The sequence below is a fragment of the Nyctereutes procyonoides genome, unplaced genomic scaffold (genome assembly GCF_905146905.1).
Source record: "Nyctereutes procyonoides isolate TBG_1078 unplaced genomic scaffold, NYPRO_anot_genome, whole genome shotgun sequence".
In the NCBI taxonomy this organism is placed as follows: Eukaryota; Metazoa; Chordata; class Mammalia; order Carnivora; family Canidae; genus Nyctereutes; species Nyctereutes procyonoides.
The window spans coordinates 31,512,297-31,527,036 of NW_026575020.1; the positions used below are offsets into that span (position 1 = coordinate 31,512,297).

Consider the following 14,740-nt stretch of genomic DNA (forward strand, 5'->3'; position numbering starts at 1 on the left):
ATTATAAAAGTGTGTCATGGGCAGCCCGGGTGGCTCAGCAGTTTAGCACCGCCTTCAGCCCAGGGCCTGATCCTGGAGTCTCGGGATCGAGTCCCACATTGGGCTCTCTGCATGAAGCCTGCTTCTCCATCTGCCTCTCCCTCTGCCTGTGTCCCTGCTTCTTTCTCTCTCTCTGTGTCTGTCACAAATAAATAAAATCTTTTAAAAAAATAAATAAAAAATAAAAGTGTGTCATGCTGTAGACTTTATTTTACAAAAAATTTTTTTTAAGATTTTATTTATTCATGAGAGACACACAAAGAGAGGCAGAGATAGGCAGAGGGAGAAGCAGGCTCCCCACAGGAAGCCCGATGGTGGGACTCGATCCCAGGACCCTGGGATCACACCCTGAGCCAAAGGCAGACACTCAACTGCTGAGCCACCCAGGTGTCCCAAAAATATGAAATTTTTCACAGACTAGTTTATTGTAATCCTTAGTCATTTTTTAAAAAAGTCTCAGTTTTAATTTCTAGTGTGATAAATATTAATATTGATAAATATGTAATAAAAGCTCTCTGAGGCCCAGACTTTTAAGGGTGTAAAGGGGTCCCGGGACCTAAATGTTGAGAACTGCCACACTTAAGCTGGTCTCTGTCCCTCGCCCTGGGAAAGAGTTTGCTTAAATCTCCTAGACTTGAGATTTGTACTCTTTCCGTAACTAGCATCGTCACCCAGTATGTTTGAGTCACCCTTTATATAGACAGTGGCATGTCCAATGGGCTGCTTTTCCCACGTTGCAGGCCTGTGTCTCAGCCAGCACCCTTCGCCCTGCATCATGCTGCCAGCTGTGACATGGACCCTGGCTCTGGTGACAGCGTCAGCTTGGCTCGCTCCATCAGCAAGGATAGTTTGGCCTCCAATGTCATTAACCTGACTCCGCAGAACCAGCCACAGCCCACAACGCTGAAGGCTGATGGGCAAAGCCTGCTGAACAATGTCGATATTGAGGATGAGGACGAAGAGCTTGTGGCCATCATTAGAACGGATGTGGCTCCCCATGGCGGTGAGCGGGGCCTGCCGACAAGTGCCAGGTCTCCCCACAGACTTGCAGACACGCTGGAAAGTAAGCCTGACAGTTTCTTCCTGGAGCCTTTGATGCCGGCTGTGCTCAGGCCAGCCAAGGAGAAGCAGGCCATTGCCAAGGAGGAAGAGTGTGGAGAGGGGCGGCCACGGAGTTTCACGTCCAAGAGGCCCAGTGAGGGCCACCAGCCCCTGGTGCGCAAGAGGGCGCCCAGCAGTCACGGCAGCCGTGACTTGAGTAGGACTTTCACTCCGATCTCCTGTCCAGAGCTGCCTGTGGGCATGGATCCTGTGCCCACTGAGCCAGGACCGCAGGCGGCAGGGGACGCCCGCGGTGGGCTTCTGGCCACTGGCGGTTTCGATCTGTTACCTCAGGGACAGTCTAGTGACGGCTTCTTTCTTCACGTAGCCAGAGCCGATGAAGATGGCGAGGGCAGGTTCTGTGTTGGCTGTGCCCGGAGCCCTGGCGCCCATGACCTAGAGCCGTGGCCCGTCCTGAGGCAGGACTCCGACTCTGATGTGGCAGACTTGGACGAAGCTGAGCAGGATCTCATTGGCGAAGACCACCCCGTGCTCATGGGCAGGTATATCGGTGAGGAGGAGTCGGCAAAGCTGCAAGAGGACATGAAGGTGAAGGAGCACGAAGACAAGGACGATGCTAGTGGCCGCTCTAGCCCATGTCTGAGCACCGTGTCTCAGGTCAGCAGTGTCTCCATGGCCAGCGGCAGTGTGCGGATGACGAGCTTCGCGGAGCGGAAGCTCCAGAGGCTCAACAGCTGTGAGACCAAGTCCAGCACCAGCAGCTCCCAGAAGACCACGCCTGACGCCTCGGAGAGCTGCCCGGCCCCTCTGACCACATGGAAGCAGAGGAGGGAGCAGAGCCCTAACAGACAGAGCAGGGAGCATGCCAGCCTCCTGGCCTCCGAGCTGGTGCAGCTCCACATGCAGCTGGAGGAGAAGCGGAGGGCCATTGAGGCACAGAAGAAGAAGATGGAGGCTTTGTCTGCCCGGCAGCGACTGAAGCTAGGGAAGGCCGCCTTCCTGCACGTGGTCAAGAAGGGGAAGGCCGACGGCACCCCCCAGCCACGGAAGCCCGACCACTTGGCGGGGGACTATGCCCAGCACAATGGAGAGGACTTTGACGGTGGAGTTTCCAGGACGGAAGAGTTCCTCCTGAAGGAGGAGGGGAGGGAAGGCGTCCTGCCATCTCCGGACGTGGACACAGAGAGCCTGGTTCTCCTTCAGCATAAAGTGAAAGCCCCTGCCACCCTGCACGAGCTGGAAAAGACCAAAGTGCTCTCCGCCGCCCTGCTGGAAGATGCTGGTGAGGCGGTGGATGTGAGTGAGTGTGACCTGTCCATCGAGAAGCTCAATGAGACCATCAGCACGCTGCAACAGGCCATCCTGAGGATCTCGCAGCAGCAGGAACAGCTGCTCATGAAGCCCCCTGCAGCCCCCGCCCCGGGCACAAAGCCGAACACCCAGGACCAGAAGGTCAGGACGGCGATCCACTTCGTGGAGCCGCTCTCTCCCCCTGGGACGACAGGTCACCGCAAACCACCTCGTCTTGGTCAGGGTCAGGGCCGAAACTCCCGCTCAGGGAGACCGGCTGAGCTGAAAGTACCCAGAGACAGACAGCAGGCTTCCTCCCGAAGCAAGACCCCGACACCCAGTATAGAGACCCTCCCTCACTTGCGGTCCTTCCCCCCTCGGACCCCCTCTGACCCAGGCTGGGACAGCGTGGCCGAGCCTGGAAATGACCCTCATGAGAAGTGCTTCTTTGACAGCTACAGGCTCCATGATGAAAGCAACCAGCGGACATTTGTCTTGCCTTCTTCCAAAGACGCAAACATCCTGTCTGAACAAATGAGCCTCAAAGAAGTTCTGGACAGCAGCGTGAAAGAGGCAGGTCTCAGCTCCCCTGCTGTCTCAGGGAAGGAGAATATCCCTGCAGATGAGCCCCCGAGGGGCAAGGCCAGTCTCATTGAAGTGGACCTCTCAGACCTAAAGGCCCCTGATGAGGACGGAGAGACAGAGGGCCCCAGAGCTCAGTGGATCTCACCAGTGAAGGTGATCAGAAGCCAGGGGTCGGCTTCTTCTTCAAGGTAAACTGCTGCTGGTGTCTGTGTCAGGTGGTGTCAGGTGTCCTCTCTTGTCCTTGGTCATGCGGGTGCCTTAGAAGCTTACGGTCAGAGTGGGGCCTGGGAGGAAAGTGTCACTTGGCGAGCCCTGCGTGCTCTGTCACCAGGACCCGACTCCGCTGGAAGCACCTATGGGCAGTGCCTGTTGGAGCACACGTGGCTGTGTGCCTATGAGGCTGTAGTGCTGGATAGGCCCCAAATGGGAATCCCACATAATTTTCATGTGCCGGAGTGTTCTTTTTCTTTTGATGGTTTTCTGATCCTTTAATAAACGTAAACATTCTTAGCTCGTGGGCTCCACGGGAGCCGATGGTGGGCTGAATCTGGCCTCCACGGCGAGTGTGAGAGCAGCCGGGCAGGTAAGATAGCTCTGGGGAGGCTGCGTGTTGGTCTCTGCCTTTCTTGTAGTGTTTTGTTTCTTTCTTTTTCTTTTTCTCTTTTTCTTTTTCTTTTTTTTTTTCTTTCTTTCGGTTTTATATATTTATTCTTAAGAGACAGAGAGAGGCAGAGACACAGAGGGAGAAGCAGGCTCCATGCAGGAAGCCTGATGCGGGACTCGATCCCGGGACACCAGGATCACGCCCTGGGCCGAAGGCAGGCGCTAAACCACTGAGCCACCCAGGGATCCCCTCTTACAGTGTTTTCTTAGGTAGAATGGGGAGGTGGGTTGTGAGAGCTTCCCTTCTGGTTTGCGTGTCTTTTCCCCTCAGGGCATAGGGTTTGTCTTCTCTCACAAGCAAGCAGGCTTTAGTGCTTAATGCTTTTTTTTTTTTTTAAGATTTTATTTATTCATGAGGGACACAGAGAGAGGGACAGAGACATAGACATAAGGAGAAAGCAGGGAGCCTGATATGGGATTCGATCCCAGGACCCCGGGGTCATGACCCAAGCCACAGGCAGATGCTCGACCACTCAGGCCCCTTTGCTTAATGCTTTAAAAATGTAATTGAATAAGTATCACTTCAGGGGTCAGTTGGTGTGTGGAAACCGAGGTAAACCAGACTCAGTAGGGAACAAATAGGTGATGGATGGGGCTGTTTTCTGGGTGGCTGGGTTATTCCTTAGTGTTTTAGCATCTGTGAGATGGGCCATCCTCAGTGAAAAAGGTGAGAACATGAGTGGACTGTGCATTAACCTGTTCTCTGAGCGCACACATCTGCTGCCGGGGAGTGTGCAGGGGTGTCGGGGGCCTTGTCCCGTGGATGACAGCTACTGCCGGCTTGTAGGACGAGCAGAAGGCAGAAGATGAGCTTGCTAAGAAGCGGGCGGCCTTCCTCCTGAAGCAGCAGCGCAAGGCCGAGGAGGCGCGTGTGCGGAAGCAGCAGCTGGAGGCGGAGGTGGAGCTCAAGAGAGATGAGGCCCGGTAACCTGGCTCCTGCCCGGCCCCCCGCCCCTGACGGTCAGGTCCCCCTTCCTGTCCCTCGGCCCCATCCCACCACCTCTCGGGGCTAGGCCAAGCTCTGGTTTACTAGCTTCTGGGCTCACTGCCCTTGATTCACATGGTGGTCTGGGGCTCTGGGTGCTTGTTCTAGGGTCGCAGCACTGTGTGGGGGTGCAGTGGTGCAGGCGGGTGCCAGCCTTCTAAACGGAGCACTGTGTCTACAGGCGGAAAGCGGAGGAAGACCGGATTCGGAAGGAGGAGGAGAAGGCGCGGCGGGAACTCATCAAACAGGAGTACCTGCGCAGGAAGCAGCAGCAGATTTTAGAGGAGCAGGGGCTGGGGAAGCCGAAAGGGAAGCCGAAAAAGCCGCGGCCCAAGTCTGTCCATCGGGAGGAGTCGTGCAGCGATTCCGGGACCAAGTGCTCCTCAACCTGTAAGTGGGCGCATGTTGTGTATGTGGGGTGTGCGGGGTAGGGGGCCCAAGGTGGGGGGTGGGGGGCTCGTGGCAGGGGTGGGGCCTGCGGTGGCCTTGAGGCAGCTCTCTTGTCCCTGCAGCCGACCACTTGAGCCGGGCCCAGTCGGGATCCAGCCTGTCCCTGGCCTCTGCAGCAACCACCGAGCCTGAGAGTGTGCACTCTGGGGGCACACCTTCCCAGCGGTAAGGGGTGAACATGGGGAGCAGATTATGTGCTCTGGTTCTGTGATTGTTTCATGGGGACTCCTTTTTTTTTTTTTTCTATTTTTATTTTTAAAGATTTTATTTACTTGAAAGAGAGACCAGTGAGAGATTGAGCACAAGCTGGGGAGGGTGGGGAGAGGGAGAGGCAGAGGGAGAAGCAACTCTGCTGGGCAGGGAGCCCGATGCGGGACTCGATCCCAGGACCCTGAGATCATGACCTGAGCTGAGGGCAGACGTTCAACTGCTGAGCCCTCTAGGCACCCCCACCCTGATGCCTTTGATAAGTGCAGGCCAGGCACCGTGATGGGCGCCCCCCAATAGCCTTCCCCGGGGTGTGGTTTGTGCCGTGTGCCCCTGGTAAGTGGCCCATCAGGTGTGTTGTGCTTCCTCGGCCTGTTGAAGGTGGTATTTTCTGCTGCCCGGGAACACCTCCCTTTGTGACCGAACAGTAATTTGGGTAGATGTGCTGGGGACTTCGTTGGGACCACTGTTTGCTCAGGTGCCTGAGTACCCCTGCTGATAGCCTTGTTCTTCGTCCACGTGTGTGGCCTCCGTTTGTTCTCTGTCCTTTACTCTGTGTATCGTCCTATGGCCACGGCCACACCATCCTCCCTCTTCATGTGTTTGGTTGCTTCCTGTCCCTGGGACCTTGCACAGGCCACATCTCAGGGACTCTGGATCCTGCTTGGGGTTTTGTCCTACTGGCCAGTCACCTGGGCTGGCTTCACTGTCAGCCCTGCTTTCTTGTGAGCAGCCGCATGCAGCACCCACCAGCTTCTGCTGTGCTCAAGCCTGTCAAGGATCAGAGCATCGTCGAGACCTGGGGTTTGGGGCTCCACCCACTCTGTGCCATCTCCTTCCTTCTCGAGGTCTTGTCCCTTGTGTGTCAGCAGCACATATGTCCCAAACTCTGTCCTCCAGCTTTCCCAGCCGCAGGGACATAGCACTGCTGCCATCTCTGTGGGGGTGGAGCCCTGGATGGACCCCCCGATGGAGGTTGATGTCCCTGTAATGTCTCTGCTTTGTCACTTGGTCCTACCTGAGGTGCCCCACTTTGCACTTTGCCCGAGGGCTGTAGTTGGGCTGCGCAGGCAGAGCAGACTGGTGGGGTCACTTGCCTGGTTGCCGAAGTCTCCTCCACATGGCCACTCCTTCCTGGCTTGGGTCAGGGTGGGTGGGGGTGCGAGGGGCCCCAACGACCATCCATACCCCACCCTTCCTTCCGCAGAGTGGAATCTTTGGAAGCCTTGCCCACGCTGAGCCGCAACCCCAGCAGGAGCACGGATAGAGACTGGGAAACAGCGTCGGCAGCATCCTCTCTCGCCTCTGTGGCCGAGTATACAGGTAACAGGCGTCACGGATGCATCCCTGCCTGGTCCCTGCTTGGCGCCCCGGCACCTCTGCAACCTCCCAGTCCTTGTGGCCTCACCCAGGAGCGTCCTTAGCACTGGGAGCCTTAGATGTTCAACATTTACTGTTCCTGGGTGTTTTCCTTTATATATCAAAGTAAGTGAAGTAGAAATGGGACAAAGTCATAACTATCTTGATCCTTTACTTAATTTAAAGTTTGCAACTTGGAATGGATTCTTTCAGACAGATTTGAAGTGGGCTCTTAACATTCTGTTTTCTAAAAACATTGACCTCACTGACCCAGCCTGGCTGCCACTTGGTTCTGGGAAACTGAGGTTTTCATGTGTGTGTATGTGTGTGTGCACGCGTGTGCACGTGCGTGTGCGCAGAGTATAATTTGGGAATCTTGCCTGTTTTCACAGGTCCCAAGCTCTTTAAGGAGCCCAGTAGCAAATCAAACAAACCGATTATACACAATGCCATTTCTCACTGCTGTCTAGCAGGAAAAGTGAACGAACCTCACAAGAATTCAATATTAGAGGCAAGTATCAAACATCAGCACTAAATTTTTTTCTTTATTTTAATTGAAGTCTAGTTGGCACACAATATTATTAACCACCAAGTTTTTACATGGAATGAAGGATATTTGTAAATTAGGGGCCTTTCCTAAAATGGAACCTCATTATTCACACATGTGGGTGTTGCTTGGTTTGGCTTCAAACTCCTGCCAGGTAGCCCTGTGGTTGGCATATGGGAGAGCGTGATGGCACAGGAGCTGTCTGTACAGTGCTCCATGGTGCGGGAGGAGGGATGGCTTGAGGAAGAACAGGCTTGGGACGAGCCACACTCCAGGTGTTGCCCTGGGGACAGAGCCGGAGTCTAGGGAAGGGCCCTCTGGTGTGAAGCAGGTGGAGAGAGCTAGTAGACTCTGTGTTAGTGGAGGGCAGGGGGCCTTGTAGGTACTGGAGGGGGCCGGGTTCCTGTGCTCTGAGGCCTGTGGCAGGTGGTGTTGGGTGGAGATAGAAGGAATTGGCAGGAGTGTCCTGAGGGATGCAGGGGCGGCGAGGTGACAGGCCTGGCTCCAGTTTCAGCTCTCAGATCATTGGAGAGATGGAAGGTAGGCGGCAAAATGTTTGTTGTTTGGTTCTGTTGTGCTGAGCACTCGCTGCCTTTCTTTCATCTGCTGTGAAAATGCTGTCAGACCTTGGTCACTTTAAAGGAGGGATGATTAGGGTCTCAGCAAGAAGATGATCTGCAAGGCAGTTGGAAACAGAGTCAAGATTAGAACTTGCGGGATGCCCGGGTAGCTCAGCGGTTAAGCGCCTGCCTTCAGCCCAGGGCGTGATCCTGGAGACCCGGGATTAAGTCCCACATCAGGCTCCCTGCATGGAGCCTGCTTTTCCCTCTGCCTGTGTCTCTGCCTCTCTATCTATGTCTCTCATGAATAAATAAATAAAATTAAAAAAAAAAAAAGATTAGAACTTGCATGTCCTTAGCCTGACTGGCACTGTCAGGGCGGATGATGCCCTCTGCACCATGCAGGTGGGGGATGCCTCTTCCTTGCTGTTATCACGCTGCACTGCATGCTGGGGATCAGTCAGCGAGCAAAACCGAAAGTCCAGCTCTGAAGCTGACCGTCTAGGGTGTGAGGCAGTCCCTGATAGAGGAGAGGAGTCATGGGCTCATTCTGGAAGAGGCCAGGTAGGGCTCAGCTCTGCTGTTGTAGTGAAAACCACCACAGACTGGATGCAGAGGTGTAGCTCTGTCCCCATAAAACTGTTCACAGCTGCAGTGGTGGCCGCGTTTGGCCTATGCCAGGTGCAGGGAAGTGATAAGTAACCTGGAGGAGTCACCGGAGGGCAGGGGGAGAGCTGGGGGGGTGGATGGCTGCAGAGGCCAGTGGGCTGGCCGGGGCCATCTCCCCAGCAAGTGGCTCTCTGCGTTTGGGAAAGGACGCTGCAGGCATGCATGCGGGCACCACGGTGGTGGTGAGCCGCTGGGCTGGAGGAGCTCAGGGAGGTCCGAGGGCACAGGGCAGCCCCCACAGGGCCTCTGTCGGTGGAGGGACCCTGACTTTGCTCTCAGTGAAGTGAGTGCAGGGGTGGACAGGGGAGGGCTGAGGACAGAAGTGAGGGGGATGAGAGTGGGGGCAGGAACAGGAAGGGAGGGCAGGGAAGGCGATGATGGGCTGCCAGCCGGGGCGGGCAGGAGGGCCTAGGGTCTACAGGTGCTGCTCATTCACATCTTGCTGTTTGTGCTTAAACATAGTTTTTATTTAGTTGAAATTAATATTGTATACACTTTGGGTTCTGGTTTTCCCTCTTAATCTTTTTTTTTTTTTAATAGATTAATTTTTATTGGTGTTCAATTTACCAACATACAGAATAACACCCAGTGCTCATCCCGTCAAGTGTCCCCCTCAGTGCCCGTCACCCATTCACCCCCACCCCCCGCCCTCCTCCCCCTCCACCACCCCTAGTTCATTTCCCAGAGTTAGAAGTCTTTGTGTTCTGTCTCCCTTTCTGATATTTCCCACACATTTCTTCTCCCTTCCCTTATATTCCCTTTCACTATTATTCATATTCCCCAAATGAATGAGAACATACACTGTCTGTCCTTCTCCGATTGACTTACTTCACTCAGCATAATACCCTCCAGTTCCATCCACGTTGAAGCACATGGTGGGTATTTGTCGTTTCTAATGGCTGAGTAATATTCCATTGTATACATAGACCACATCTTCTTTATCCATTCATCTTTCGATGGGCACCGAGGCTCCTTCCACAGTTTGGCTATTGTGGACATGGCTGCTAGAAACATCGGGGTGCAGGTGTCCTGGCGTTTCATTGCATCTGAATCTTTGGGGTAAATCCCTAACAGTGCAATTGCTGGGTCGTAGGGCAGGTCTATTTTTAATTCTTTGAGGAACCTCCACACAGTTTTCCAGAGTGGCTGCACCAGTTCACATTCCCAACAACAGTGTAAGAGGGTTCCCTTTTCTCCGCATCCTCTCCAACATTTGTTGTTTCCTGCCTTATTAATTTTCCCCATTCTCACTGGTGTGAGGTGGTATCTCATTGTGGTTTTGATTTGTATTTCCCTGATGGCAAGTGATGCGGAGCATTTTCTCCCTCTTAATCTTTTGAAATACATATTTGTGTGTTGATTTATTGGAGTCCATAACAAGCTCATTATATTCTGATAAAACTAATAATGTGTTTATGAAAAATGAGTGTATTTCCAGAAGCAAAAATAGAACAGTGGCTTTGTTTTATGCTTTCACAAATATTTTAAAATCCTGACTTTATAGCAAATGATTGGGTCCTTGTTCACTTCTGCTGGTAGCTGGTTCTGGGAACGCCTGTCACGTAACCTCTGGAAAAGCCCGATGCACGTGGGGCAGAGCGGGTGATGGCAGTGCATGGCCAAGGCCGTGGGAGGACGCTGGGCTCCGAGACCCGTGGTGGGGAGTGGTGTGGGGTAGACAGTTAAACTAGGCTTTAACACGAAAACATTCTGCTGCTCAGAGCCAGCACGGTGGTTACTGTCATGAGTACCCATAGTGCTACTTCAGGTTTGCTGGCATGTTGTCCACGCACCACAGGCCCACCTTGTGGGCTCAGCAGCCTCCTGTTTGCACAGTAGTACGACCATCACCTCTGATTCCAGCATGGAGAGAAACCCTGTCCATGTAGCCATACCCCACCTGGCTCCCCCCAACCTACTGTCCTTGGGTGGGCCTCTCCCGGATGCATCCCATGAAGAAGACTCCATACCCTGTGGCCTTTCGGGGCCATCTTCTCCACATGGCCTCACGATTCATCTCATCCATGTTCCTTGCATGCCAGCACCTCATGCTCTCTCATGGCTAAATCCTCCTCCATCATGGTGATAGGCCAAAGTTGATCTGTTCTCCAGGTAGAGGACATCTGGCTTTCTACTTTTTTGATGATGATGAATCCTGCTGCTGTAAACATTCACATACGAGGTTTTATGTAGCTGCTCAGCTTCTCCAGTTTCTGCCTTAGACAGGAACCGCTGAGCCACAGGGTCACTCTATGCTTAGCATTTGGAGTGGCTGTCCAGCTTATCTCTGTTCCTCCAGCTGTGTGGGGGGCTCCGGGGTCTGCACAACCCCCTCATATTGGCTGCCATCTTCTTGTTAGTTGTGGCCCTCCTAGTGGACGTGCTGTGCTGCCCCAGAGTGGGTTTTGACTTGTGTTTCTCTGGTGGCTCATGGTGTTCTGTGATTTTTTTCACTCAATTTTAAAAGCACTTTTTCCTCTCGAGCCTGGACTTCCTAAGTCAGGTCTCAGCGGTGGGTGCCACCCTGCTGGCAGTCAGAATGGGAAGACTGGGGCCAGGGTGTGGGCAGGCCTTCTTGAAAGCGGGAAGCCCTAGCTGCTCCAACTGCTGGTGTAACTCTCAAGCCCTCCTTTCTTTTCCTTTACCCCCTCGATACAGGAGCTAGAGAAGTGTGATGCCAACCACTACATCATACTGTTCCGTGATGCCGGCTGCCAGTTCAGAGCACTTTATTGCTATTATCCTGACACTGAAGAGATCTACAAATTAACTGGCACAGGGCCAAAGAGCATCACCAAGAAAATGATTGACAAGCTGTATAAATACAGCTCAGATCGAAAACAGTTTAACCTGATCCCAGCCAAAACTATGTCCGTCAGCGTGGATGCTCTCACAATTCACAACCACTTGTGGCAGCCCAAGCGGCCCGCGGTGCCAAAGAAGACCCAGACTCGTAAATGACACCGGCGCCGGCGGGCGAGTCTGAAGGATGTGTGGACAGGATTCGTATTTATTATTTTCATCCATTTGGGTACGAAGTGTGCGTAGTCACAGACCTTTTCCGGAGAGGCTTCTGGTGAACAGCAGAGGTGCCTCCCTTGGCTCCAGGCACACACACAGGATGCTAGGAGGAGGAGGAGGAGGAGGCACTGTGTTGAGTGGCTCATGGATGCTGTGGCCGCTGCCAGCCATGGAGGGTCAGACAAGGGGTGTACGTATGGTGGGGTCTCCAGGCCGTAGACCCTATACTTGAAGTTCTCTTCAGTGTAAATGGAAAGTGATCTCCTTCGCTTTCTTACCTCCTGCCCCCTCCCCACTTGCACGTGACCCAATGCCCCTTGTGCTGGCCGACTAATCCTGTGAGGCAGTGGGGCCGACACTTGGTCTCGGGTCAGGGTGGTTGAATGTCTTTAGGAAAAGAATTCAAATTGGGGAAATCTTGTTCATTTGAGAAATTGTATGATATTTATTGATTGTGTCTACTGCCAATGTTTATATCCAGTTCTAAGATTTCTGAAAACAAATTCTTGTTCTTTGCTGCTCAGAAAACGTTTACTGAAAATACCAGTTCACTAAAAGCACTGAAAATCTGCAAAGTCTGTCTTCTGCTAAGATGACGTTTACAGACGTGGAGATGATTTCTTGCTGGCACGCGATCATGAGGGTGGCGAGTGGTACTGTCAGCCAGTGTCTGCCCGAGTGGAAGTAGGCAGACTGAGCAAATTATAGCCATCACTCATGGAGTTTTGGATAGTCCTCTAATGATTTATTCACTTTAATAAAGGCAGATTTTGGTAAAGTAGAATATTTTTCACTCTGAGGATGTTTCTCTTAAGAGGTGATGCACTTAAGCTGATGGTGGTTTTAGAGGCTTTATCATGTCACGATTCATCTGTCTTGATTCTTGCTTCTGAAGAGCAGCATGCCCTAAGAGGAGGAGTGTGTGGTTCTCCAGTTAGGTCGATCCTTTTGTTGCATATTTAAAAACAACTTAAGTGGTTATTTGCAGTTATTTTGGAACTCCAAGTGAGTGGAACAGCTTTGGGTTCTGTCCATGTTTGTCCAGATGGTCATTAACGCCTCTCCTGACCAGATGCTCCCGGGAGGTGGGCGTGCCCTGCCCCTCCTGGTCCTCTCATGGCCACAGTCCTGCCAACGCCGTGTGCCTGACCAGCCGCTCTGAGCCTTGATTTCAGCTCAACTGCCGAAGATCCTGGAGTCACTTACATTAGTTTTGCACATGTTCCTTGGGAGTATTACTTGAATTTATCTCGAACTGCAAAAAACACTAAGATTGTTAGAAAAAGGCAGATGTGGCTGCTTCCTAACATTAGGATGAAAGGTAAGTGAGTTCTGTACCTCAGGAAGGAGGGAACAGGCTCTGAAACACAGGAGGGAACTGTGGGCCATCTTCCCACTTCCTCCCCGTCTCCACCCTCCGTCCCCCGGTGGCACATTGGTCTGTCAGTCCCGCAACAGTGGCAGCCCTGTCTTGTAAATACATAGTGGGGGCCACGTGATTCCCACGCTCAGTGCTGAAGGGTCCTGAGTTAACGTTCCTGTTCCCATGCTGTTCACCTGTGTGCTTTATTTCTCAGTGTATGTTTGATATTCTTTAATTATATTTATTTTAAGAAATCACTAAAATGTAATAAAGTAACGAACCAATTGGCTTTTTATGAATCATACACGTGTGAGGTGGTCGTGGCTCCTTCTGTTGGTCAGTGTCTCAGCTCTTTGCTTCAGAGGAGTTCCCCTAGTCAGCAAACCCTCCTCTCCCAGAAAATCACGTCCTTCTACCTTGTGGAGTCAGGAGGCTCCCTAACTGCTCCCTCTGTGAAGTTGGAACATGTGACGGCATCTCTGCCGACTTAGAGCCAAGTCCCATTGAAGGAAGTGGAGTGGGATTGTTTTTAAGGAAGATTTGGGTGCTTCTGGTGTAGTGCTGGGAAATTACATTCTGGGTAAATTCTGGATTTTCTTGATGTGATCAGTCAGCATACAGAGTATCTCAAACATTGTCCACATGCGCTCTTGTCACTGTTACACCGACAGGCACTAAACTTAGCAGCTGACGTTTTTTTAAGATCTTACTTACCTGAAAGAGTGAGTGAGCACAAGCCAGGGGTGGGAGGGTGCAGAGGGAGAGGGAGTGGGAGCCCGATGCGGGGCTCAACCCCAGGACCCTGGGATCACAGCCTGAGCTGGAGATGCTTCACCGACCTTGCCCCCCAAGTGCCTGCAGCTGACATTCCTGATACCCTGTCTCCAGGCCAGTGCATGATGTTTCAATGGCTGACAGAAGCATTTTGGGTTTTTTGTGCACTGATGGGCAGAGCAAACTTTTTTACCATGAAGAGTTTCACACATAGGATGTATCTTGTGATTGAGGTTTTAGTCCTCTCTGGTTTGACGTAGCAAACGTCTTTGAGTTCTGTGGGAGCACGTGATAGGGCTTCCAAAGCCCCTACAGTATTGGCACCATGCTGCAAATTTCCTATGATGAGAAAGTGGCACATCTTTTTATTGCCTCGGAATTCTGACAGCATTAAGCTGCGCTTGCCCAGTAGCCACTGGGTTTGACTTTGCACAGAAAGCATCAACCAACTGCTTGAAGTTGACGTGTGAGTCCTGGGTGTCAACATGGAGCTCCAGGAGCCTGAAGGGTTGGTGTTCTAAGACGAGTAACACTTGAGCAAGTGAGTCATGTGTTGACATTTATCTCGCGTCTGTACACGCGCATGCACGAGTGTCATAGATAACTGACGTGTGTGGGCGCAGGTGGCTGGCCTGCCCGTGGGTCCTTCCACTCCATGTTCTCCATGCGCTGCTCTGGAGCCGCCTCTGGTCAGGTCTTCAGGCCCCGAGCCTGCCCTTCAATGGGGCAGAGGTGAGGAGGAGAAGAATTCTAGAGTCACTCCTTGGTTGTACCCCTGCTCCTGTGACTCTGGTTGTCACCTGGCAGGGAAAGTATTGACTAGAAATAAGCTTTCCTTTTGGAATGAGCTTGGGTTGAGATTAACTTGGGTCGCCTTTGATGATTGGCACTGACTTGCAGAATGGCCTTGACTTTGAACGTCTGTCACAGTGTGTCATGCGTGGAAGGGACACGGCTGCGCTTCTGCTCGAGCCCATCAGCACCGTCTGAGAAGCCGGACGTGCCCAGCAGCTCAGAGCGCCCGGCTGTAGTCTCCTTGATGGCGCCTGGTGGGTCCAGTGTCGCCAGTGGACCTGTGCTGGGGACTCTGTCTTCACCGTTGTGCACGAAGGCCTGAGCTGTGGACGTGGCCTGAGACCTTGGGGTGTCTCAGTCTTCCTGTCCTG

The 14,740-nt window shown here is 52.7% G+C and overlaps 1 protein-coding gene across 1 annotated transcript in view; it reads left to right on the forward strand.

Moving 5' to 3' along the window:
* Positions 1 to 13,540, forward strand: part of CAMSAP1 (calmodulin regulated spectrin associated protein 1) — a 66,521-nt gene extending 52,981 nt beyond the window's left edge. Inside the window, 8 exon segments of the mRNA XM_055319610.1 lie at positions 780 to 3,097; positions 3,100 to 3,164; positions 4,427 to 4,563; positions 4,806 to 5,014; positions 5,137 to 5,239; positions 6,489 to 6,604; positions 7,033 to 7,151; positions 11,075 to 13,540. Coding sequence (XP_055175585.1) covers positions 780 to 3,097; positions 3,100 to 3,164; positions 4,427 to 4,563; positions 4,806 to 5,014; positions 5,137 to 5,239; positions 6,489 to 6,604; positions 7,033 to 7,151; positions 11,075 to 11,377 — 3,370 coding nt within the window. The 3' untranslated portion in view covers positions 11,378 to 13,540.
* The last annotated feature ends 1,200 nt before the right edge of the window (positions 13,541 to 14,740 follow it).